We start from the raw sequence: 26,065 nt of genomic DNA on the forward strand, positions 1-26,065 counted from the left end.
TTAGTTTTACTGATCAGATATCACGGATAAGTTATTACTATATCGTAATACATTCACTAAATAATAAATTTTATATTTTTCGATAAATTTTGAAGTCGTAACAATAAATAGAATATAAGAGTTGTAATCATTATAGCACATATATCAATTAATTATTGAACATATTTATTTATATTTTTACGTACTGAATTTATTGTGATACGAGAATTTCTTCTATTTAATTATTTAAATAAATATTTTTAAAATTTTAAAAGAATTATTCAGATTAAAATTATTTAAAATTTATACATATATAATTATTGAATCTTATAATGAACTAGATTTAAATTTATACCTTTGTATTGCGAGTTTTGGTGTCGGTATCAAATATATAGTTTTTGTTGGTACGAGTAAAACCGAGAAATAAACGTATTGAGACACTAGTTAATAAATTGGCATAACTATTGGATATGAGAACTCGTTTAGTAGCTCGACTTAATTTTATTTTTCTGAGTTATTTAAATTTTTTTAAAAAAGTATTAAAAGAGAAATAATAATTTAATGAGCTGTTGGGAATTAAAAAGGATTTTTTTCGGTTTGTGGATTTGGGCTTCAATGAAGTTCCAAGCCCGAAAGGCAAAACCAGTTTCTCTTTCAGAGTGCTTTTTTTTTTTTTTTTGGTTGGGAAAGCAGCTTCTTCTTCGTTTAAAAGCTAAAAACCCTACGCAGAAATACGAATCGATCCGCCATTAAAAGTTTGAAACTCAGAGAATAAACGAAGAGTTTGGATTCTGTTTGAACAAGAAGAACCGTAGTTAAATCAGCTGAACGTTGGAGAGAAATCATGGCCTGCAACTCTTCAGCCTGCCAGTCTAGTTGCTACAAGCTCGGGCAGGTTGAAGAAGAAGAAGAAGACTCGACGAAAGCAACACCAACAACAGGTGGTGGTAAAGAAGCTTTAACAGAGATTAATAATGAAAGTAAACAGGAGATTCTATGCATAAAGTGCAAGACTCATGAGCCTATGTCTGTTGGGGCTAGTGGGGATGAAGGTAGGTTTTGTGGTGCTTGTTTTAGGAGTAATCTAAATGGAAAGTTCAGACTCTCTGTCTCTTCTCACGCCATGATCACGCCTTCTGATAATGTCCTCGTCGCTTTTTCTGGCGGTTATTCTTCCAGGTACTCTTCTTTTCCCTCCCTTTACCCTCTAAATACAGTGTAACTATATATAGGAAGGATTTAATTAAAATTTTGACGATTTGATTTATAGATTAGGTTTGGAACACATACATTATGGAATCGTTTCATTTGTAAATGAATCGAATATTGATTTCACTCTAAATAATTGTTTTTTATTCGAAGGAATTCATGAATTTAAAAGTTGAATTCATTTGAGTACTTACGAATTATCATTTCAAGCTTTGGAAAAACTCTATCTCATAATGTTAGTTTAAATTGCGTTAATTTTTTTTTTAAATAAATTAAATTGGGTTAAGTTTGATAGGATTTTGAATACTCTTCTTTTATTTTGATGTAATTTTAGTTTCAAAATAAATTCCATAGTCTAGAATAATATAGAAGCACTGATTTCACATTAAAGAACTCATTTGTTTGAAATTTATTGTTAAAAAAACAATCAGGATTTTGCATGATCATGACTCTGGGTGTTTGGTTTTAGTTTGTCTGTTGATAGAATTGCTGTTCATAATTGTCCTGGTCGTTAAATAATATAGCAGTTCGTATTTTGGTTTTTTATTTCAGTTGCAGCCTGCTGCTTGTTCACAGTTTATTTTATTTATGTATTTAGTTTAAGGAACTCTGCCAGTTTAAATTTAGTTCAATACTAAAAGTGGCTTTTGAGAAAGCACAAAGGAAGGATCTTTATTGCTTAGATTTTTTTGTGGCCTTCAGTTTTGATCTAAGAAATACTCTGGTAATAGGTACATGTGAAATGAACGATTGCCGGTTGTGGTGAGCTTATCCATATTGTGCATCTGAAATTCACTTAAGCTTCAAATGAACTGTCTATAGGTACAGGGACAGGAAATTTGTTAGATGGGTTTCCTTCCCTCATGTGAAAAGAGGGAGAAAAAAGGTGAAATTATTCAAAAACCAACTATCATAGACAAAAAGATAGAAACTCGTGACTTTGAACAGCAACACATATGTGCTGGTAAAGTGGGATATTGATGATGAGTGAAGAGGGACATTCTGATGATTTAGAACAGTAATAAAAAATGATAGCAGAAAAGGGTCTCTTGATATTGGTTGATAATCTTGATTTTCTTTTTTTTTTCTTTACAACTTTTAAGTCCATGCTTTAAAATCAGATTTGTTTTTCTATCAGGGTTGCTTTACAATTTGTGCACGAGATGCAATACAGAGCACAAAAGAATTACGATGCATGCAAAGACAGATCATTACCTGTATTTGGTGTTGGAGTTGCATTTATTGATGAACATGTGGGTTATCCAAAAATTTCTAATCAAATAGAAAAGGCAATCGAGGAAATTAAGCTGATTGTCTCAAATTTAGCCCCACCAACGAAAGAGTTGTATATTGTTCCAATTGAAAGAATCTGTTGCTCAGATTCTATGGAGGGAAGGGACAGATTAAAGGAGTTACTAGATGCTGTTGTTGATACTACTGGTAAAGAGGATCTTCTGCTGCATCTAAGAATGTTGTCCTTGCAGAAGGTTGGTTCTAGATTTGATGATTTTTATTTGCTGGCATGTGTGAAGAAAAAACAAAATTGTTCATTTGTGCTGTTTATTTTTGGCAGGTTGCCTTAGAAAATGGATACAGCAGACTGGTGCTAGGATCATGCACATCAAGAATTGCTTGTCATGTCCTTGCATCCACTGTGAAGGTGTGTCTTGAGTTAGCATTCAGTTGAAACACTATGTCTTTGAACTTGTAAAACTTGCAAGTATTAGTTATATCTGTTAACAGATTAGATGACCTTTATGCTTTGCCTTCACTCATGAGGTAAAGAAATGTATGGATATAAGCTACCTTGTAGGTTCACTTGTGTTGATTCTAGAAGGAGAATATATAAAAAAGAAATCACATTTGCATTATGTGTAAATGCCTCTTAGGTTGCCCTTTTACTTGAATTTGAGGTTTCGAGGCTCCATTGACCTGGTATTGCCATGAATAAGGAACAGTAGTTGATATATACTTTGGAACATGCACTAAACTTAATAATTTCGAATTGTACATTCACATTTTCCTTTCACCTAGTTTTATCAAGTTCAAGCTGGAAGCTCTTGCAATTGGAGTAAATTTAACATTTATTTAGAAACAAGAAGCGAAGGTATCACTCTAGAATGTATTAACAGCACAATTTTGTTTCATATATCAAGGTTGCTATCTTTTAGTGAAAAAGTTTACATGTAGTTTGGTATTTCTCCTCCTTGACAACAACTTTCTTCTCCTCACTCTACTTAATTGTCTACCCTGGGCGTGGAGATGGGCCATTTAGGAAGTAGGTAGTGGAATCGTGGTTGAGAACTTGTGTTTGGATGAGGACAGTTGGTGGGACAATAAATAGGGATAACTACATTTGCTAGTGTTAACTTTAAAATTAGATTGGTTGATAAACTGTATTATTATTGTGAATGAATTATTTGGGGTGAGCTTTCAAGGACTTAAAAGTCATGCTACAAATTTGTTCCAACAAATTTGGTGTCTCAGTACCAGAGGGTCTTTCTTGGTTAGTTCTTTTTATAAATATTTGATCAAGAATAATACCACAGAGATCAGTTTTCCTTTTCGGCAAATCTGAAAGATTAACACTCCATCCAAAGTTGCTTTCTTTGCGTTGGGAGCAAATCGTGAATGTATCCTTACTATTGACAAATTGATGAGTAGGGAAAAAATTTTGGTGAATGGTTGTATTCTATGCAAGAGGGAGGCAGAGTCTTGTAATCACATCCTTCTCTGTTGTCTGTTTGCATATAAGTTATGGATCATGGCTTAACGAGTTATTGGGGATCAGTTGGGCGATGACTAGTTCTGTAAAGGAAGAGCTTTGGGCGTTAAGGGGTATTAGTGGAGGGAAGAGAAGTGTGAGTCTCATTCCTTTGCTATCTTTTGGGTGGTGTGGAAAGAGAAGAATATGAGAGTTTTTAAGGGGTGCAAGATGAATTTGATAGGGTTAAATGGTTCTACACCCAGAGTTTGTTGGTTATGGCTCATCCTCTTTATACAATGGAGGATAATGAAGATCTCATTGATATTCTAATTGAAATGTAAAATTTTTTTATACAAGAGTTACCCGCCCCTTAGTGCTTGTGAAATATTATATCATACCATGCTTTTTATTTCAAAAAAAGAAAATGGAGATTCATCATGGAGAACTGGGCCTTGTGGAGGAGGTTTATTGTTGCATGACATGGGCTGGACGTCAAACTTAGAAGATCAAGAGCCATAGAAGCAGACGCGGATGAGGAATCTTGTTACCATTTATTGCTGGGCTGTCCAGAAATTAACAGCATTTGGGCGATGGTTTTTTGGGCTGCTGGGTTTGTTTTGGGTTAAAGCTGGTAATGTAAGTGGGGAACTTTGGGCGTGGGCGGGATATTGTAAAAAGAATATACATCGTTTCTTTATCCTACTTACCATTTTTTGGGTTGTGTGGAAGGAAAGAAATGCGAGGACGTTTGAGGGCATTGAAACTAATATTGTAAACATTAGGGATAGATGGTTTCATATTTTTGTGTCTATCTTATTAGGTCATGATGTGCAAGATTGGGAAGACATTGGATTAGTTTGGACCACTTGGTAGATATGTAGCTATTTTGTATACGAGTGGTACCCCCTTGATACCTTTGTGAATAACATTTCTCACTTCTATTTAAAAAAAAAATAGATGCGGACGCGGATGTAACCCTTGGAGATGGTTCAACCAAGATTGAATAACTTTTTCTAAATAACATTACATTCTTTTGGGGAAATGGGTCAGACTTTGGTTTGACCATTGGATTGATGAGAAACCCTTTAGTGATGTCTCCCAAATACCTTCAACCTATCCAGGTTCAAGGAGGCAAAGGTTATGAATTGTTTTGAGGTGTCTAGTTGTGGAATTGCGTGGAATGCTCTTTCCTCTGAAACCTAAATGATTGGGAGATCAATGGTTGGATATCCGTTCTCAAGCTATGAAGAAACATTGTTGTGGAGCCTTTCAAGGAGGTTTTTCCTTTTTGGAAGATCATTAAGAATGGCAAGGTTTGCCACCATTGTCATTGGGACCAAATCATTGATTACTTTCCATGAAAGCAAATGTGAGGGACCAAAGCCTCAACCCACATTGTCTTTGTTGCTCGGGAAGCAGATTGGGGTAGATTGGGTTTGAAATCTAACTTTCAGACAAGTTGCTGAAAAGAGGAAGGCCTTTGGTTAGTAGATGTTTTCTGTGCAATGAGGAAGAATCCCCTAATTATCTTCTGTTTTGCTGTCCCTAGAGTAGAAGATTACGGGATTCTGCGCTCTTTTCAAACTCTATTGTACAATGAGTTCTTTCGGGTAAGAACGAGTTATGGTCATAGTGGTATTGCTCCGTAAGTCTAAGAAGAATATTATCTCTATAAATTCTCTTTCTATATTTTAGGTCATGTGGGAAGAGCATAACAAGAGAGCTTTTCACAACTCCTCTTCCCCTTCTCATCAGATTAGAAATAATTGATTTAGAATTCTACATAGTTTTTGCTTAAGGGGCAACCCTATATATGGTGGTATTGATATTTTTTAAATGCTGTATATATTTCGGGTTACGACCTCTTTGGTGCTCGTGATAGAATCTTTTTTCTCTTGAAAAAAAATCATTTTCTGGTTGGAACGTCCTTTTCTGAGATAAATAAGGGGGAAGAGAGAGACTGTTTAATTTTGGGGGGAAAATGTGTAATTGTTAGATCATTAAATTACTGATGCTTTTGAGTGTTTACTTGGGACTAATTTTTTTAGAGGGCGTAATTGAACTGGTCTCTTCCAGCTAGGTGAGGACCATCTAAGGTTCCTCAATTCTTTTTTAACATAGTTACTAACATAGTCTGGCTTATGAAGAATTTGAATGTACCAAATTAGGATTGATTAGCTTTTACTGGCAACCACAATGCAACTCTACCAATATCGCACTGAAATTTTAGCTTGCATTGATTGAGTGGTTCAATTATTATACAACCCTATACCTTCAAAATAAGAGATTGAGGGAATATTTAGGGGGTCCAAGAGGAAGGTTCCATAAGCCCCCTCTTCAAGAGGAGTTCTCAATGTCTTTATCCCATGGGAAACAGATCATGAAGTGATTGTAATTGGCAATGCAGTGTGGTGACTAGTTGAAAAGCAACCAATAAGACGACTTTCTATAATACATAAAAATTTCATTGCAAAATGGAGGGGCTTGATCTGATTTAATGGCTCTTTCATTTGTTAATACATATTGTTAGGCACCACGTTTATGTGCCAAAAATTCCTTTTTGGACACATGAAAATGCATGCATCCACACATGAATAGACACATGTTGTTCTGATTGACAAAGTACCAAATATAAGTAGTTCTTCTCTCAACAGGGTCAAGGCTATTCTTTACCAGCTGATATTCAGTATGTTGATGCACGTTGGGATATACCTGTGGTGCTTCCTCTTCATGATTGCCTTGCACAAGAGCTCAAATTGCTTTGTCATCTTGATGGGTTTGTACATCAGTTCTAAATCATTTATGTTTGTATACTCTTGAGGAACATATAAGACATAAGTCATTTTGTCTGCTGCTGAATGACAGTGTCAACCTCATTTTGGCAGGGCAGTCTAAAGATTGTGGACTTTCATGATGATCTTTCTTCTGGCATTAATAGCTTGGTTTCGTCATTCGTGAAAATATTACAGGTGAAATTTGGGCTTCTGAAGTCTTGTATCCATTATCCGACTTTTCATTTTATCTTATTTTGCTTGGTACTTTTTGGGGACAACAATTTCTAATCAATGCTCAAGTTATTATCATGTGCTTATAGCAGCACATCACTTGTTCCTTGGGGCTGGGAGGGTTTGGAGGTTGAAGACCTAAGACTCACCTTTATTATCACAAAACTAAATATGCAATTTGTTTGAAGGTTTCTATAATGAGAGATGTAGAAGTAGATCCAATAGCTTTTTAAGAGTAGATCAAAAGACTGTTCTAGAGTTTGAATGTAGCAGTGCAGTGAATATATAATATACTTGAAGCTTGTCATTTCTTTTTAGTTGCCTGTTAGGAATGATCAATTTCTCCAATTTTTTGCATTCATCTTAAACAGAAGGTGATTACCTATCCCTTTGACAATATTTGTTTCTCAGCAAGAAAATCCTTCTCGAGAGTGCACCATTGTACGAACGGCTGGAAAGCTTACTCCATTTCACTTCAACAAAATACCCGAAATCAATGATTCTAATGTTCCCTTGGCAACACGAAGGCGGCAAAAGAGATTCAACCTCATGCCCAAGGAATCTATTTCCTCGGAGTCGTTTTGCCCAATGTGCTATAGTCCACTCAATAAATCAGACTTGACAAGTTCAATAAGACCTGCGGATTGCCAAAGTGATATTTTTGCTGTTGCCTGTTGTTCCAGTTGCGAGTTTCAGATACTTCCCAAGGATCCATCATCAATGGAGCACTTCTATTCACTTCTACCACAGCCATTAATTGCCACAGTGAAACTTGACAAGAGTCATAATCTAAGTTTGCTAAGGTGAGTGCTAAATTTACCACTAATGCTATTTACTTGCATGTCTTAATGTTAACTTGCACTAGGCAGTTGGCATCCATCTATATCAGGAACTTTCCTTTTGTACAAAAGAGAGTTGTCATATTGGATATTAAAACACCATTAGGATAAAAGTAAGGAGGATGTCAGTTTTGATTTTTGAGTAAAGGCCACCTAGTTGTAAGTACAAGAGCTTGCATTTCTTATGAAGAGGCCTAATTACGGTCTAACCAGTATTATCTCCTACCATGTATGTCCTTAATTTATATTCTATTGTTTTACCTCAGTTAGTGGAGTATTCTGGATGTTTAAAATTTGATTATAACTTCCATTTTCAATTCATCATTACACCAAATTTTCCCTTGCCTTGAAGTCTTTGAAGATAGATTTCTGATTCCCAATTGGGAGAAAATCACCTAGCTAGAACTGGAAATAGAAGTTGGATACTGTTCTCTTCCCAACCTTATCCATTTTACTCTCCATATTCAAATCCAAAACATAAGCTGAACATTGCTTTTGTCACCTCAAATCTTTTAACATATATCACCCCCTGCTTTCAGGGAGAAAATAGAAGATTGCTTGCTTTCTGATTGCGACGACGAGGACTAAAGAGACTTGCTTATTCCAGCAGTTATACATTTCATTTGGGTTATGACAATATCTGGTGTCTGAGGCAAGCTTGTCTGCCTGCTCTGGCAGATGGTTTCATCGAGAAACTCAGGTGTAAAACAACAGCAGCTAAAATTCGTGATTGGAGAGTACCGGATGGTATTAAGCCTTGCTTTGCATTGATTAGCGTAACTAATAGAAGTGATTGTAGGACTAATACAGGTCCATCATGGTTACGATAGGTAATGGAAAGAGTTCTATCATTTTGTCCAATTGTTGTCGAAATAGGAAATAAAAGATGCAAGTGGTGCGCGGATCACCGTTGCATTGGCAAATTTTGAATGTTTTGCCAGAAATTTCTGCAATAGGTAGCTTATTTAAGCTGTTGATGTGAGTAATTATTTAGTCCATCATATTATCCCATTTGAATTCACTCTTCTAAATTATATAAATTTGTTTCTGAAAATTGAGGAACAATGCAGAAGCATTCTAGCTGTTGTTGTACACCAAATTTGAATGTTTTGGTGAAGTACATGTAACCCCAATAAATTTCTGAACCACCGGTATAATTGATTACTGCACATTTCCAGAAATGATGCATCAATTGAAGAAAGGATAAAGAAGAATCAATCATCAAATGAACATGTACAGCACAAAGAAAGTAATTTGGTTTCTGAATCTTAATATGTTCATCTAGTGTTTACAACAAGAATCTCCAAATCACGAAAGTTTGGAAAAGAATTCCTCGATCTGATTCTCGTTTATCAGAACACCAAATTTTTGGTTAACGTCGTTCATTAGATCACCTTGAAATTCTTTTGCCGCATCGGAGGCCTGAATCTCAATGTACTCATTCAAGTTATGCACGGTTCCATCTGCACAAAGCAGTACAGGAAAACAGCACAAGTATTTCAGTTGAAAACCTTAAGATACACACTCATGGCTTCAGATTTATAAAAAATCAAGTGCACAAATTTGTTTCAATGGTTGACAAGATACTAAGTTTTCGATTGGCAGGAAAACTTTTTGGATGGCTCTTTATATCACGTAGTTCGAGTTTATTCAAATTTCAATTTTATAGAATAAAAATATTATTCAATTTAAGTGTTTTGTGATTTTTTTAATAAATCAGAATATAGATTTATACTTTTAAAATTGAAAATATGACTTCAATCGATTTGATTATGTATCAGATATGTAAAGCATGACTAAATTTTAAATATCAAATAGTTAAGACTTACTAATAGAATATAGATTAAACCAAACATAATTTTATTACCTTCAGCAACAATGGGTTCATATGCCGGAGGTTCTGCAATCCAGTTCCCAACAGAATCTTTCATGTGTCTCCTATCAGAGGCAAAGCAACGAAGAAACACCGGAGCATGCACAATGCGGAAAAACCTGTAAGCCAAAATATGTTAAAAAATCCGACATTCAGAATATGCGATTCCTTGCAAATACAGCTACTCAATGAGGAGACAAACTATCCCCGTTAGCTAGCTAGCTGCACTGGTGTGGCAGCATTTAGTAACCAACCCCTTGGATGGCTGCACTCAGCATGATCCTGGAAACATGATTATTGAAGGAGGGTCCTCAAAAGATCCAGAGTATGTCATTATTCCTCGGGAAGAAATTCATGCAGACAAGTCCTGAAGTCTGGAGTAGGGCTTACAAAGGTTGAACCAAATTAAGTTCTGTCATGAAAAGTCACCTAATTGTCGATAGGAAAGATTTCATAAGGCGAGAGACAAGGAAGATAGTGCCGTACTCAATTTTCTCATAGAAGGGCAGCAAACAATGAGGCAGCAATGCAACAGGCCCAAAACGTGTAAATAAACTGTTCACATATGAACATAAGAACAAATGAAAACACACTGAAAAAATTGCTCATCTAACATTCCGAAAACTGTCAGGATCTACTCAGCAATTAAATCAAAGTGAAAGAGCAAAAGATAAGCCATAACAAAATTCAGCACTTTTCCATATTAGAGAATTTCAAGAAAACTGTCAGGTTCTACTCAGCCAACAAGTGTTCTAAATGTTTTTACAGGTGAGAACTATCTAAGTCTAGTTCGATGTGAAATGGTACTTATTAGCAAGCTCAACCAGTAAAAATATGAGCCAAGATCTTTGCAAAAATCATACCACATGTCAGCTGCATTTAGTTTAATTTAATTTCTTACAATTACTTATAATTGTAGTACAACAGACAAGCCATTACCTCTGATACTCAGAAAAGAGCTGAAAAGATGGCCGAATGGTTTCAGATACATAAGAAGCCAAAGGAGAGGGAAAGGGGAGAGCCGAGTCCAAATCCCACACTAAATGAGGACTACCGTTGTTTTTCCGCTACGAAATCCAATACAGTTTCAAAATCTTGAAAGCTGACAGATGGGAAAGCATATAATCATTATAACTAAAATTCAATAATACCATCACCTGAACACAAATGACATGATAGTCCCAGAGAATAGCACCATCTGCTCTCTTGCTAGCCTTCTGATTCCATAAAGGGACCTTGAGAACATTAATTCCAAGTGTGAGGACAAACATCAAGAACACTTTCACTATCAGGGAAAGCTGGAAAGAAGAAAGTAATTCTCTACAATCATGTTGCAGCTTAGAAATCTCAGGCTTTGCAAGGTAATCATTGAGAAAAGTAGCATTTGAATCCTAGTAGCTTTTTTTTTTCTTTTTTTTTTTTTGAAATTTAGATCCTAGTAGTTAAAAGGACCAAATAAGAACCAACATCAGATCAACAACCAACCAGAATAAGAATCATTTCACATTTTTTTAAGTATAAACCAAAAAGAAAATCCTCTTGTCCAAGTCAATTTCTACCATGCTTGACCAAACAAAATTTGAGGGCCACACAACCAAGACATAATATGCCAAAAAAGAAAACCAAGATTGTCTATGTAACTACTCAGTATAACCGTGTCTCAGCTCAACAAATATTCGTGGCATACTCACAAGTAACTTGTAATCAGAAATCATCTCAAATAATGATAAACATATTGATCCTACAACAATTAAAGCAGAATGCAGAAACAAAAGACTGAAATAACGATTAATGTGCCTGTTTCTTCTCGTTTGAAATGAAAGCAACGAAAAGGTCAGATCCTGTAGCATCTGCTGTCCCATTAGTGCACAATTCCTTGCATAGCAAGTATACATTCTCTTCGCTATAAATAACATAAAAAATGGTTAGTAAATTTGATAATCACAAAGAATAATTTTGAACCTTGAAGAAAAAAAGGCATAAAAATTACAGCGATGCTGATTGATTCAAGTCTATTTTGTTCAGACTTCTCAGCTCAATAATTAGATATAAAATTAACTTAATATTCAAAAACTATTTCATTCAACTCTATGGCATCTATATCGTATTCATATTTCTACTAAATAAAATTGGAATTCGGAAAAGACATCTAGAATTCCAAAGTGGTTATGATTTAGTCTATTAACACATATAACATGTTCTAAATATTCAAACATTCCAGTCAAGTTTTTGTAATGCAAATTTGTATCAGATAGAGATGCTGTTAGCTGAATAAGCCAAAAGCAACCGAACAAACAACAATCAAGGGAACAGAATGGCTTTAGATTATTGAAGAATCAACTAGGGGAAGCTAATGAAGGTATAGGTAGCAAGTATCTTTCTTGGTTTTCTCAGACAGAAAGTTCATAATAAAGAACGGAAGGGAAAACAGCCTAGGAACGTCACCGTTCTGATGCAAAAGAACAGAATCAGGAAAATCACTAATAAACTTCTTATGTGATCATCATCGTATAACACCTGGAAATTCCCAACAAATGAAACGCAAAAGGTGAACCTTTTGAAATTTTGAAAAAACAGGCGAAGAGAGAGATAATCTGTGTTTATCCAATAAGAATCAGAAAATAAAAGGTACCAGTAAAAGGGGGTGTGCTGTAACCGAGAGATGTCCATGGCTGCTTTAGCTCCAGAATCTCACCGTTTCTCACTCGATCTGCTGTTTCTCTGGTATGATCAGTCACAGGAGTTGGACGTTTTTATGCAGCGGGAGGGAGGGGATTTTCACACCCTAAACGTCGTCGTTTGAAACATACTACGATTGGATAAATGAAAGAAGCGAGGGAATACGGATACTGTAAATAGCAACCAAGACAGACACGACGCCGTTTCAGCTTCCTTAACTGTTTTCCTGCCCAAGTGCTCATCTCATCCTGTCTCCATTCACAGATGGAGCCAAAACAACCCGCCAGCTCGCCGCCGCCGCCCCAGCGTCGTCGCCAAATCTGCTGCAAATGTGACCGGCCCCAGACAGTGTGCCTCTGCCACGTCATCCCGGCGGCAGCGCTCCCAACGAGGACCAAGATAATAATCCTCCACCATCCGCACGAATCTCAGCACAAGCTCAACACGACTCCTCTCCTCGCCAAATCCCTCCTCCACGTCACCACCGTGCCCGGCCGCCGCCTTCTGCCGGCTCACTTCCCAAATTACGAGAACGACCAATCTCCTCGTGCCATCTACCTCTTCCCGCCATCTCCTTCCTCACCCGCCGTTACACTATCCAACCTCCAATCCCTCGTGCCAATCAATCGCGAAGCCGCCCCTCTGACCTTAATCGTCTTCGATGCCACCTGGAAGCACGCGAAGGAGATGGTGAGGGCAAGCGAGGGGGTCTTAAGGAGTATCGGGGCTTTAAGGGTCTGTTTGGACACAGGCTTTGACGAGACCATTGGCGGCGGGAGCATCTACGACTCCGAGTTGCTGCTAAGGAAGGAGCCTTTTGGCGGGTGCGTTAGCACACTGGAAGCTGTCGCCAGGTGCTTGGGAGCGGTTGAGCCTGACGGCATGGAGATCGAGAGGAAGCTGATTGAGGTTTTGAGGGAGATGGTGAGATTGCAGGCTGGGTTTTTGAAGCCGGTCAAGCCACGGCCGAAACTCTTGAAAAAGAATCAGACAAAGGAGAAGGAGAAGGAAAGGGAGAAGAACGAGAGCTCTGGTTTTTGATCTGGCATTTCTAGAATCTGGGTTCACTTATTTTTTGGTGTTGGTACATTCGGTATGGAGAACGAGAAACGTAAGGCCCATACCAGGAAGCAGCGAGAAGAGGAAGAAGAAAGGAGACTTCAATGGCGAACTTCTATAAACTGGGTTTGGAGGTAGCAGTTACTGTATTCAAGATTGTAATTCAACACCATTAATATGTAATGAACCGACAATAATCAACCAAAACATTCTTGTTTGATGCATTATCAGACGAATTACGATTCCTTGTAGCTTATACTTCGTCCTTCTTGTTGCTTTTAGCATAAGTTCCAGCATGTCAGGATGCATTTAAACGCCATACCCATGAGATTGAATACAAATAGAATAATAAAAAGGAACAAGTAAGATGTCTTCAAAGATTCCTCCATTGCCACATATCAGAGATTACTACTTCCAGAATATTTCAAGTCAAATCTCCACGGGCATATTCCTATGTTATAATCTCTAAAAAACTCTTAATAACTCTCTACTTTCGTCAACGTGAAGACTGAAGGCCACCAAAAAGAGCGCACTCCCAAAATGACGCCGTTTTCCATCTTAGAGTATTGGGCCTATTGGGCCTATTGGGGCCCATTTGTTTCTTTGGGCCTCAACTAAATGGGCTTGGATTGGGTTGGATTTCTTGCTTTGGTTGCGTAAGATTGAAAAAAAGAGATTTAAACTGTTTTGGGCATTGATGGGATTATTAAGCTGGAAATGGGTTTAATTTTAGCGTTTTAGAAATTCGAGTTTATATGAAATTAAAAAATGGCTATGGTAGAGGAGTTTCTATCAAAAAATAGGTTATTTAAATATAAATAAATAAATAAATACTCAAAAATTAATTAATCCTCAAAATTTATTTAAATTTTAAAATAAAAAAGTATGTAATTTTTTATTTTTATTTAACTTTTGTATTATAATTTATTCCAAGAACTAAAAAAAAAAAAAAAAACTTTATTTTATAACAAAACCACCATTGTTAATTAAAAAATAAAATTAAAATCAGATTGAGAAGGCTGTGGTGATTAGGTGTATGATTTTCCAAAATATTTTAGAAAAAGTGGTTTGAAGTTTTTAAACTGGGAAAAAGAAGCTGGCACCGGCAACGGCTAGCAGCGGAGAAGAAAAGAAGAGGACACTCCAACGGTCACCGCCAGGTTGTCGTGTCGGCAAATTCAAAAAAAAAAAAATGGAAGCGTCCCCATGTCCCGACAAACTTGGGACTTGAACTCTCACCAACCTTTCCTTTTTTATTTTATTTTATTTTTTTATATATATCTACTTATAATTTATTAATTATTATTTAGCCCTGGCTTTATTTATTTTCAATTAAATTTTTATTTTTTTAATGGGTGACCAAATATTTCAGCGGAATAAAAAAAACAAGCGTTAATTTATTATGTATCTGGTATCATAATAGTAATACACGATTATTATATTATAAATATATTTTTTATTTTCTAATAATTTGAATTAAATAAAATTTCTCAATTATTATTCATTGACTTTTAAATTTTAATTTGAAACTTAATAATTGATTAATTTATAAGAGATACATCAAATATATATTGAGAATCTAATATATATATATATATATGCATATAATAAGCTACTGTAATATTTCTTGATGATTTTTTTTAGTTAGGATATATATATATATATATTTTAATATATTTATATTTATCAATTATTACTTAATTAAATAGTTAATATATTTATTTTTTTATTTGATTCATTATGAAATATATTACTGATTATAAGAAAAATAAATTTGTTTTATTTATAATATTTTACAAAATTTAAGGGCATATTTTTGTAATTTTCTAAAATTTTACAAATATTTTTTTGTTAAATCTCTAAATTTATTTATAATAATGAATTATGCTTCATGTGGAATTACCATGATAATAAAATTTTATTTATTTTCTCAATTTAAAATTTTTCAATAAATAAGTTTACTTATTAATAAATTTATAATTTTTTTAAAAAAATAAAATGATCAATTAGGAATTTCCCAGTCATATCACATTATATGTATATATGCTGTTAATGTCATTTTCCATATACCCACCAAAAGTTACCATAAGAACATTTTAGGTTAATATTACAAAAAGTTTTTTTACTTCTCATAATTGTTGAAATTATTTACTGCATTTAAAATTAAACTAATTGGACGCAGTAATATTTAAAATAAATATTTTTATAAAGTATTTAGAAATTATTTCGCACTTTAAAATAATTATTCAGATTAAACTAAAAAAAAAAATTATTTTACGGAACTTTCAGTATTCGGGAATACATGTTGCCTCAGTAACTTGGGCTCGGGACCCCAGGGGAGGGTGTGAAAGGGACTAATCTGCAATTTTCATGCATTAAAAGGATGTTTTAGCAAATTAATCACACTCGTTAGTTTATATCTGTCGAGAAAAGAGAAAAATTCAGGAGGAGAGAGAGGGGGGAAGAGAGAGAAAAGAGGAGAGAGAAGCAGACTTGAGGTTTTGAGGCCTGGTGATCACGATCCAAGGTGAGAATCGACCCAAAGCTGTTGTTTATTTAGATTCTGATTCGTTTAAGTTAGATTGTGTGAAGTTAAGGGTGCCGATTTAATGGTATCGCGGCCAGTGCTCTGGCGATGTGCCGGTGGTGAATTTTTAATTGTCGATTATACTCGTCCTGACTGTTGATTAGTGTTGTTTGACTTGAATCGAAGTTTTATTTTGTGGATTAGGGTTTTTTTTTCTGAATAATCACCAGTGGAAATTTTTAAACAGTGGTAAGTGAGCTAACTGTAGGCCACCGGAAAATTAATCTGCGGCGATGAAATGGGTCTGTACTCGAAAGAAGTTTGTTGTATTCTTCGGGAATTTTTTGATGATATATACCTTCCTTCTTGATCTTCATGGATTTGAAGATGTTATGTGAAGGCTGTGGAAACTAGGGAAAGAAATGCTTGAAAAATGTTATTTAAAAGTCCCACGAATTATGATCTCTATTAGAGAATTGACGCTTGTGTTTTCCATTTATAATGGTGTAATTTAGTTTACTAGTTCTCTTTTGTGTTATTTTATATTACTGGGTTTTTGAAAGTTTTCCCTTTTGGAATTTTGTTATTGGGGGTAAGCAAGTTAGATGAGTAATCTATGTAACCGAGATTATATTCTATGAAATGAAACTATTGAAGGCACGCAAAGGTTATTTTCTTATTGCTACTTTGCTTGGTTGAAAGGCTTGATGAACTTTTTTGTATATATATTTTATGTTGCATATGTTGGAGAAATAGCTTCAAGCTCTCCTTCAATTAAGAGCCTGACTTGCCTCCTCCTTCTTCTTCTTGTTAATTGGGAATCTTACTTCCTTTTTAGTATGACGTCAGACAGACACAATTAAACTCAAGAAAGAGCTCATTAGGCTGTTATCTTAATCTATATAGCTTCATATGGGAGGCCAGAGGTCTCTAATCGTGTGATGTTTTCTATTTGCATAAGTTCAGCCACTTGTTGGTGTTGGTATTGTCTATATGCTGATTACTGACTTCCTTCCTTAAGTCAGAAAATGAAATTTTGATTGTTTTTTTTTTTTTTAATTTTTCAGGTCCTTTTTGCATTGGCTCAATAAATTCTCTGAACATCAGCAGTTGGGGGATATTCTACATCCTTGGCTGAGGTTCTGCTTTATTATCAGTAGAAGGAATTCTTTCAAGCATCATACTTATTTTCATAGCCATGGTAAATAACCTTTTTCTAACTGTTCATCTTCAATGCCATTTTTCTTGTGTATTTACTCCAGACTTGAATAACCTTTTTCTTTCGAGCATCGTACTTCTTTCTGTGGCCTAGGATGACACGCGTTACACGAGATGTTGTTAATAAAATTATAATGATGCCAGGATACCCATTGAGGTTGGGAGTTCGTAGGACTTGATTAGGAAGGCCTTAAGTTGTCAGCCGTGCAACTGAAGCAAATATCTTGCATTTGTTATACATTGGCTTTAGTGGTATCTATGGCTTGAGATTGTCATGAGATAAAATAATAATGTACTAGCACTATAATAATGTATAATTCTTCTCTGTATGGTGAATGTGTTGCATTTTAGCTAGTGTACTTGGAATACTTTTTATCTTATTTTCTGTTTCTTCTCTCTGTTTTTTTCTTCTTTTGTTTCCTTGCCTGTTGCAGGTGATTTTTGTTTTCCAAGAAGGAATTCTTTGACTTTCTAACTTACTGTTGTCCTTGTTTTCCCAGGCAACAAATGAAAATCTTCCACCTAATGTCATAAAGCAACTAGCAAAGGAATTGAAAAATCTCGATGAATCTCCTCCTGAGGGCATTAAAGTTGGAGTAAATGATGATGACTTTTCAAATATATATGCTGATATTGAAGGCCCAGGTTTAGAAATTTTTTTCTGCTGGAATCTTTGTTCGGGACATGCTATGGAATTTCAAACTGATGTAGTGTTTATTGACCTTGGCCATGCAGCTGGGACCCCTTATGAGAATGGTGTTTTCCGAATGAAGTTGTTGCTGCCTCATGACTTTCCACACTCCCCTCCAAAAGGTTGGTTGATGCATTTTATCATCTTCTACTTCAAAACCAGGATTTTGTAGGAGTAAGAAGTGTATCTTGATGGGTTTGATTCCCATTCTTTCCAAGGAGCTGCACGCTAGTTATACTAACATCCATTACAGTCATCACATTTTAATTGTACGCTACTCATTTCCATGGAATCTGTTTTTCATTCTTCACACGCGATAATCTGAACGTGGCTGTTTTAGGCTACTTCCTGACAAAGATTTTCCATCCAAACATTGCAAACAATGGTGAGATTTGTGTCAATACACTAAAAAAGGATTGGAATCCCAGTCTTGGATTGCGACATGTTCTAACTGTAAGTTCCAGTGATGCCATAGAGTTTTCAATACAAGTTTCTTCCCTTTTTTTTTTTGTCAATTTTGTGTTTATCAGTCTCATTTGATTCTACTAATGAAAACTCTGTGATTTATCTTTTTCTTGATTCTGAGGTTTGTGATCACAGGTAGTCAGGTGTTTATTGATTGAGCCATTTCCAGAATCAGCTTTGAATGAGCAGGCTGGCAAGATGTTGCTTGAAAATTATGAGGAATATGCAAGGCATGCAAGGTGAGCCATATACCTGCTTTGGTTAGTGTTCTGATGTATGCGAACACAGTCCATGGGAGTATGTAAAGTTGACCTCTCACCTAGTATGGCTTTTGTTTTATATTGAGGCATATTTTTCTTTGGCGACTTCAGTAGTCTTTTTTTCTTTTTTTTTTTTCTTTTTTTCTGGTTGGGGCTGAGGGTGGGATGGAGTTTCCTTTGGATTTCAAGCTCTAAAGTTCAATAGGAAAGAAACAAGTAAACTTCCATTTTGCGAAATGCATCTAATAAGAGTATGTTTGGCTTTTTAATCTTTAAGTTATATTAGTTTGTTGCACTTCCAGTATTTTAGATCCTATCTCAGTTAATGTGGTCTTGAACTCTGATGTGAAAGTAAACTCTATTAAGGAGAACAGTTATTTTGCATTTATTTGATCAGATGCTTTTCGGGATTATTGAACTTTTTCTAGATTGTGGTTCTACTTCAGCATTTCATTGCGTACAAACGCCACTCAGCTCTCTTCTTTGAATAATCTGTGCAGGCTGTACACTGGAATCCATGCCAAAGCAAAACCAAAGTTTAAGACAGCAGCAATTTCTGAGTCAACTACAGCACTAAATGTTGATCAGACCAATGTTGACCAGAGTAACACCTCAGTTAACCTTTCATCTGTGTTAGCCCCTCCAGCTGCAGCCACCAAAGGCGCACATAGTCAGGACCAGACCACCATTGCGGCAGTTCCAACAACTAATTCAGGATCTACAACTACACTGCCGCCACAAGCAGCTGCAACAACGCAGAAAGAAGCCGGGTTGGCAAAACTTCAGGCAGACAAGAAGAAAATGGATGCTAGAAAGAAAAGTTTGAAGAGATTATGATATGTCGGATTCAACTGAAATGGTATTATTGTGAAGTTTGTGGGTACTTCTGTCCTTTAATTGATGGAAACGTGGAGGAGAGGGGGAAAAGGCTGCATTAGGAGAAAATGGGTACTTGAATTAGGGGAAAACGATGCATAAATTTGACCTTCCTCTCTCTCTCTCTCTCCAAATTGCCCTTTATTTGCATTAGAAATCTGTTAGCTTTGATGTGATTTTATTTTAAAAAGCAACTCTTTGTTCAGATCCTCTCTTCAATTGAAGAGATTGAGATAATGGTTGGATTAAAATGCATCACAATTTGGAATTCTGTCGATCATTTCAACTTAAAATGGAGTCCTTAACACTCCATTAGATCAATTTGCAGAGGTAGAATGTCTTGGTAAGTTGGAGCTAAGAGCATTTCGTTGTGTGTATAAATGTTAAATGAGAGAAATATTTGATTGTGCTTCTGTTAATGGACCTTGGGTCAGAAGGCCTGTTTACCTAGGGATGCCTGGCTCAGTTGAAGTGATCAAAACAAACTTCAACTATTATGAACTGTTTTACAAGGTTATATATATGTTGGCATGGTGATTCTAATGTGATGATTCTTAATTACATGTTCCATATGAAAATGTCAAAGCATCTTATACAGCACCTGGTATCCATCATTTACTGCTAGAATTACTGGGATATCTAATCCCCATTTGTTCCCTTAGCTTCCGTCTCTCAGTGTCAGTGTCGGTTTAGTAAAGTACTTTCGTCGTTGGTGTTCTTTTTGATCTCTACGCATTTTACCGCTCCATTGAAAATTCCCTTAGTTCCTACCGTACTTCAGCTTAATAGTTTTCATCGTTTGTCTAGAATTGAATCCCGAAATTTAACGGCAGACTTAAAAAGTTTTCTAAAGATACTTCATATTCAATCATTTTGGATAACACTTGCACCGATGCTTATTTATCGTATTGATAGATAATTATTATATAATTAGTTAATATTTTTTCAATTAATTAAAAATAAATTTTTGTTTTAAAAAATTGTGTTGTGATATCAATTTTATTATTATATTTTACTAAAGATAATATAATACATTTTAAAAATAAAAATGACGTGTTAAATCTTAATATGTATATTACATAAAACATATATATACTTAATAATTAATTGATTACTTAATATGTAAAAATTTTTATGTTAAAAATAAAAGCATGCAGATATTATAGCATAATTTTCCGTGAATGAATAAAATAACAGAGCATATTGATAGCATCCTTCCTCTCCTTCCTGGAAAAAGCCATGTCTGTTCTCGTCGTCTTCTTCGAAAGCCTAGACAATCGATTTTCTTTTCCATAATTACATAATTTTATGGTGGTCAATGTTGAGATGCGAGTGACACCAACAATCATTTCCTTTTTTTTTTTTTGTACCGATTTAATGCCACCGTGGTTTTTCAAATATATGGGCACATGTTCTTTGACGGTAACCGGAAGAAGATAAGGGTATAAATTTGAATCGAAGAAGGAGAGGAGAGAAAGTCATTATAGGAAAATCAAGCTAAATTGCGGCATCAATGGCTAAAATTCGCTTGCTCATATCCGATTTCATCGTCTCCTTCATGTGGGTATGGTCGGGTGTTTTAATCAAGATCTTCGTGCATAGAGTTCTGGGCTTGGGGCATGAACCGAGAGCTGAGATTATCAGGGGTGCCATGGCGATCGTCAACATGTTCTTCTTTGCGTTTTTGGGCAAAGTAGGCAAAGGAGCATCTTACAATCCTTTGACTGTCTTAGCTCCTGCGGTTTCCGGGGATTTCAGTAGCTTTCTCTTCTCTCTTGGTTGTAGAATTCCTGTTCAGGTTAGTATTTCTTAAACTCGTTATATTTCTGTCTTTTTTCAGAATTTGGAAAATAATACTAAAACTATGCTATATTTTCATTCAAAATAGTTTCCATTTTGTTTTTTTGAGACAAAAATAGTGCGTGGATTATGCATATGGCACCAAGAAAGTGCCACCCATATACAAAAATATTTACAGATCGGTTAGTACATCAATAAATTACCCAAAATTATCTCACCCATAGAAATCGTGGCCCAGCATTAGAACTCTAAAAGTATGTACTCATTTATCTCTAATTCTGGACAAATCCCCCACAGACCCAAAAACTAACAGAGAACTAATATCTTTACTCAGTTATTTGTTAGGATGACAAGTATGCGTATTGCCCTGCAAAATTGCTGTGACCTTGCAACAATATAAACTCATTAAATTTGCTTCTTGTTATTTAGTTGTTTGTTATTTGAGGATTTTCCTTTTCTTATTGATTTTCACTATCTTTACTTTAGTTTATGGTTAGTTGTTGTAGTATTTGTTAAATCAGCTTTCCTTATGATAATTTCTGTTTCTGCTTATTTCATTATAAGATAAAATTATTTCCGCTGACAGAGGGTGGCAGGGTTAGAAGAGGCAAAACCATCATTGGGTATAAACACACCACTGGTTTTATTTAGGTTCCCCTACAGAAGTCCTGTTTTCCTACCCTGTTCTATTTAAGCTCACGGGTTTGATTGGTTTTCCTACAGGACTCTGGCTATTTGATCTTACACTCTTGGACAAATTTATAGATAGTACATAAGAAATTTTCCTTCTAATGCTTGTCAATTACGAGGAATGAAAACTGTTTAGCTGCTTGACAAGCTCAGTCCCTTGTATTAATGTGATTTTTGGTTCTCATGATGGGTGATCGAGGTACCAAGTATATTGAGACATATGTTCTGCTCCAATAAAATCGTTTTCTCAGAATATCTGCCTTTCTTTTCATGTTAGTTGTTCCAAAGTATGTAATGAAGATGAATATTCATATTCTCTCTTCCTTTTTATTCTTAGGTAATTGGATCTATTGTTGGGGTTAGGTTCATTCTTGAGACCATCCCTGAAGCAGGGCTTGGACCTCGTTTGAAAGTCGACATTCATCAAGGTGCATTAACAGAAGGGTTCCTGACATTTGCAATTGTTATGATATCATTGGGGCTTGCAGCGAAAATCCCTGGAAGTTTTTTCATGAAGACTTGGATCTCAAGTGTCTCAAAGTTGGCTCTCCATATTCTTGGCTCTGATCTCACCGGTGGATGCATGAACCCAGCATCTGTAAGTATTGAAAGTCATTGATCACTCCAGAACTTACATGTATCCTTGTTTGTGTTTGGTTTTGCTGTGAAATATTTGAAGTCTATTATCAGACCAAGTGTTTGCAAAACATGTAGGTGATGGGATGGGCGTTTGCTCGCGGGGATCATATAACGAAGGAGCATATATTCGTATACTGGCTTGCTCCAGTAGAGGCAACACTGCTGGCAGTTTGGACATTTAAGTTGGTAACTAAGTCTCTAACAGAAGACAAAGCAAAGCTTAAGGCTAAATCAGAATAATGGGGAAAAAATATGATGCTTCTTAGAATCTGTTTCTTCGAATCCTAAGTGTGAGCTCTGGAGAAGGCAAGAACAGGAGTTCAGAGGAATTCATTCTTTGTTTATGGGATTTGATTATGGTATCCTTGGGAAATTAGTCTTTGTATATGCTTATCATTAGATGTAGTTATTTTAATTTATATTTAACAAAGCCAACGGATGAATAAATACAAGAGGACGATGCATCCTCTGGTGTAAACTTCTTTGAATTTGTATATTTCTCATATTTTCTCACTGTTTTTTCCTTCCATCTCTCTGTGTGGATGTGTGCGTATATATGTACATTAACAAATATATAGACGTATTTTGGCAACAAATATATAGACGTATATTATAACAAGGAGATTGAATCATCAAGCTGCCATAAGACCATGGGTTCTGTTGTTACATAGAAAACAAGATGAACTCTACAAGAAAATTCTCTTCAGTTTTTTATCCTCAACTCTTGTGATTAGCTTGAAATCAAAGCTCAAAATAAACAGGTAACTTACACAGAGTTATCAGTAGACAAGTTGAGGTTCAAACTCAGCGAAATCAACAGATCCTGACTCAACCGGTGGCATTAGATAAGCAGCCAAGATTTCAGAAGCTAAAGCTGCAATTAATGGAATCCTCTTTAGGTTTTTCACAAAGGGAATGTCCTCACTTTCCCCAACAGCAACCAGCTTCTCATTAATCTCAACCATCCGATCCAACTTCCTCTTGAACTCTGGATTCTCAACATCTAAAACAGCTGGGAAAATCCTGGCTGTTGTTCGATTTGTCTGCATGGATAGAAAGATTAGCAGCTTAATATTTAATAAAACCTTTGTATTTCTACCATTTCTTGTACAACCTCTCTTCTTTTGGTATCATTTGGGAAAATCCTGGCTGTGGTTCACTACCATTAAGCCATCCCATTTTATACCCAACAAAATGCCTATTATGCCTGTGGTTAAATCTATGCAGAATGCTAAACAACATGGAGCCAGAAATTCACCTCAATGATGACATGCATGTCGAATTCCTTGGTGTCAAGCCCAATGCCCTCATAGAAAGCAGTTCGCTGACAGTCATTAAGGTACATTGTCACGTATACCTGCAGAAAATTATATAAATTTATGAGAAAACTAAAAAAGATTTATGTACAGTTTGATCATTGTTCTTTTATGTGTCTTAAGCCCACTGCAACTCAGCATTTGGGAAATAAAAGTTTATGATCTACAAAGTTGCCCACAAGTTCAAGTCAATAGAAAAGAGTCAATTTATTTTTTATACCGCATATTAACACATTGTTAATTTGCAAGTGTGGTTTCATGGGAACAAAACTCATCTATAGGCTACAAGTACAGATACATACAGGACCCATAAATCAATTATGGACTACAAAGTAGTAACAGACGGATTAATAAAATAAATATGCAAAAGAAAAGGCTTGGAATTGAGATCTCAAGCTTTGATACCGTATTAAACTATAAGTACAAATAAACAAAATAAATACGCTGGAGAGAAGGCATGAATTCAAGATCTCAAATCTTGATGCCATATTAACAAGAGTTAGTCAAAGGTTAGTATTGAAAAATTACCGAGAGGCAGAAAAATCGGGACCAGAGCTTCGCCTTCCAATCATTTAGAAACTGTGGTTGTGCCTTCAGCAGGGCAGAGAAAAAATCGCCATGGCGGTTCTCATCCTGGCACCAGTTCTCAAAGTACTTGAAAATGGGATAGCATTGGTATTCAGGATTTTCCTTGAGATGTCTGTAGATGGTGATGTATCTCCAATATCCAATTTTCTCAGATAGATATGTGGCATAGAAAATGAACTTTGGCTTGAAGAAAGTGTATTTTCTAGCTTTTGTAAGGAATCCCAAGTCCAATGCCAAGTTAAAATCAGATAAACCCTTGTTCAGAAACCTGCTCAAATTGAGACCAGGTCATTATTTTGGCCTGCACAGCAGCACTAATCTATAGTCTATACCAAAGAATTAGGAATTTGTGAGCTATAACATACCCAGCATGCCTGGCTTCATCCCTTGACATTAGAGAGAAAATCTCTGCCACTACTGGGTTGGTTTTCTGTGACAACAACCCACAAAACAGTGAATTTTTTTTCTTTTGACAAAAAAACAAAACAGCAAATTTAACAATAAAACATTCCCAGAAAAAGTACATAATTTAAAGAAGCTAATAAAAACAGAAGCTAAAATTAAGAAGAATTCTTAACTCTAAGAGGTATTTGGATTAACCTCTTATTGTTTCAGACCCTAGTAAGCTGTTATTATTTGATAGGATTAGAATTCTAAGTGAAAACTTTAGTAAAATGACTAAAAATGATCAACAAGCAAGAATACAAAAAAACCTGCAGCTACCAAACTAAAACAAAATAATACGCATTATTATTAATATTCAATGAAAAAAGAAAGCAACCCAGAAATTAGAAATTTCAGAATTCCAGTTATTTATACCTTGAGCCTCCTTCCAAGCTCCTTGTATAGAAGGAAACCAGAGAACTCGGCAGTGCAGGACCTCTCCAAGAACTCAACGAAGATCTGCCTGAGAGGCCCTTGCATTTTATCAGCAGCCTCTTTGAACTCCTTGTTCCTCACGAAATGGGTCTGGTTATAATCCGTCTTGAACTCCTGCAGCAGCGCCTCAAACTCTGACTGGTTCAGGTTCTTATTGATCTCAGTGTTGAAGAGGGTCTCCATTTCTTCGAAGTCCGTGGTGTAAAACCTCGGCGTCAATAGGGTTTCCTTGATTGCAGTCTTTGCCGCTTTCTTGCTCGGCTTGTCGGTGGAAACGGCCGCTTGCGGTTGCTGGGCGGCCGATAGTTTGATGGTGGTGAACTTGGGGTTTGAACATCTTCTCGGGTTGGCGAATCTGGGGTTAGTGTTGAATTTGGAAATGGGTTTTACGAGGGCCATCTCTGCCGCCATTGTTCGAGCAAGAAAGCTCTGAGTTGGGAGTGTCTTTTGAAGGGGAGCAACCGAGGGAACGATAAGATGCGGGAAATTTAATTGGTTGACAGTTGATTGAATTTCATCCAATGAAATCTACCAGTCTGAGTGGAAAACTGACACGTGGCAGCTTATCATCGGTTGATCATGATTACGTTATTGTCTGATCGAGACTTGCGATAATGCCAAGTGGGATGAGAAGTTGTGGTGCGGCTTTTGTGACGTGAACGCCCCTTGATTTTAGAATAAAGATTTTTATTTTTATTTTTATGTAATTAATTAATTAATTGAAAATTATTTTTTTACTGGCTGCTACGAGCTCAAAATTTTATAG

The 26,065-nt window shown here is 35.8% G+C and overlaps 6 protein-coding genes across 7 annotated transcripts; 4 read left to right on the forward strand and 2 right to left on the reverse strand.

Moving 5' to 3' along the window:
• The first annotated feature begins 649 nt into the window (after positions 1 to 649).
• On the forward strand, positions 650 to 8,758 carry LOC110811199 (Adenine nucleotide alpha hydrolases-like superfamily protein). The gene is made up of 7 exons (XM_022037611.2): positions 650 to 1,158; positions 2,327 to 2,675; positions 2,762 to 2,848; positions 6,550 to 6,671; positions 6,786 to 6,864; positions 7,312 to 7,703; positions 8,279 to 8,758. The coding sequence occupies exons 1-7, from the start codon at positions 824 to 826 to the stop codon at positions 8,325 to 8,327; spliced, it is 1,413 nt and encodes a 470-aa protein (XP_021893303.2). The 5' UTR covers positions 650 to 823; the 3' UTR covers positions 8,328 to 8,758.
• Positions 8,759 to 8,910: 152 nt separating this feature from the next.
• On the reverse strand, positions 8,911 to 12,518 carry LOC110811201 (amino-terminal glutamine amidohydrolase). 2 transcript variants are annotated; one of them, XM_022037614.2, is made up of 7 exons: positions 12,245 to 12,518; positions 11,410 to 11,515; positions 10,770 to 10,847; positions 10,552 to 10,679; positions 10,099 to 10,167; positions 9,607 to 9,731; positions 8,911 to 9,202 (listed from the first exon to the last, which is right to left on the reverse strand). In XM_022037614.2, the coding sequence occupies exons 1-7, from the start codon at positions 12,280 to 12,282 to the stop codon at positions 9,048 to 9,050; spliced, it is 699 nt and encodes a 232-aa protein (XP_021893306.1). In that variant the 5' UTR covers positions 12,283 to 12,518; the 3' UTR covers positions 8,911 to 9,047. The 2 variants fall into 2 exon arrangements, with proteins under 2 accessions (XP_021893306.1, XP_021893307.1); XM_022037615.2 differs by lacking the exon at positions 10,099 to 10,167.
• Positions 12,519 to 12,555: 37 nt separating this feature from the next.
• LOC110811200 (DTW domain-containing protein) lies at positions 12,556 to 13,577 on the forward strand. The gene has a single exon (XM_022037613.2). The coding sequence runs from the start codon at positions 12,556 to 12,558 to the stop codon at positions 13,330 to 13,332; it is 777 nt and encodes a 258-aa protein (XP_021893305.2). The 3' UTR covers positions 13,333 to 13,577.
• A 2,143-nt stretch (positions 13,578 to 15,720) lies between these two features.
• On the forward strand, positions 15,721 to 19,658 carry UBC22 (ubiquitin-conjugating enzyme 22). Its single transcript, XM_022037691.2, has 7 exons — positions 15,721 to 15,877; positions 16,945 to 17,078; positions 17,596 to 17,740; positions 17,831 to 17,908; positions 18,127 to 18,239; positions 18,387 to 18,490; positions 19,012 to 19,658. Exons 2-7 carry the CDS (start codon positions 17,076 to 17,078, stop codon positions 19,346 to 19,348), a joined length of 780 nt encoding a protein of 259 aa, XP_021893383.1. The 5' UTR covers positions 15,721 to 15,877; positions 16,945 to 17,075; the 3' UTR covers positions 19,349 to 19,658.
• A 910-nt stretch (positions 19,659 to 20,568) lies between these two features.
• On the forward strand, positions 20,569 to 23,029 carry SIP2;1 (small and basic intrinsic protein 2;1). The gene is made up of 3 exons (XM_022037766.2): positions 20,569 to 21,185; positions 22,215 to 22,475; positions 22,592 to 23,029. The coding sequence occupies exons 1-3, from the start codon at positions 20,901 to 20,903 to the stop codon at positions 22,754 to 22,756; spliced, it is 711 nt and encodes a 236-aa protein (XP_021893458.1). The 5' UTR covers positions 20,569 to 20,900; the 3' UTR covers positions 22,757 to 23,029.
• A 70-nt stretch (positions 23,030 to 23,099) lies between these two features.
• On the reverse strand, positions 23,100 to 25,766 carry CRD1 (dicarboxylate diiron protein, putative (Crd1)). The gene is made up of 5 exons (XM_022037765.2): positions 25,240 to 25,766; positions 24,786 to 24,850; positions 24,361 to 24,688; positions 23,775 to 23,873; positions 23,100 to 23,559 (listed from the first exon to the last, which is right to left on the reverse strand). Exons 1-5 carry the CDS (start codon positions 25,708 to 25,710, stop codon positions 23,296 to 23,298), a joined length of 1,227 nt encoding a protein of 408 aa, XP_021893457.1. The 5' UTR covers positions 25,711 to 25,766; the 3' UTR covers positions 23,100 to 23,295.
• Positions 25,767 to 26,065: the final 299 nt, after the last annotated feature.

The sequence above is a fragment of the Carica papaya genome, chromosome 8 (assembly GCF_054855325.1).
Source record: "Carica papaya isolate Zhongbai chromosome 8, ASM5485532v1, whole genome shotgun sequence".
Taxonomy (NCBI): domain Eukaryota; kingdom Viridiplantae; phylum Streptophyta; class Magnoliopsida; order Brassicales; family Caricaceae; genus Carica; species Carica papaya.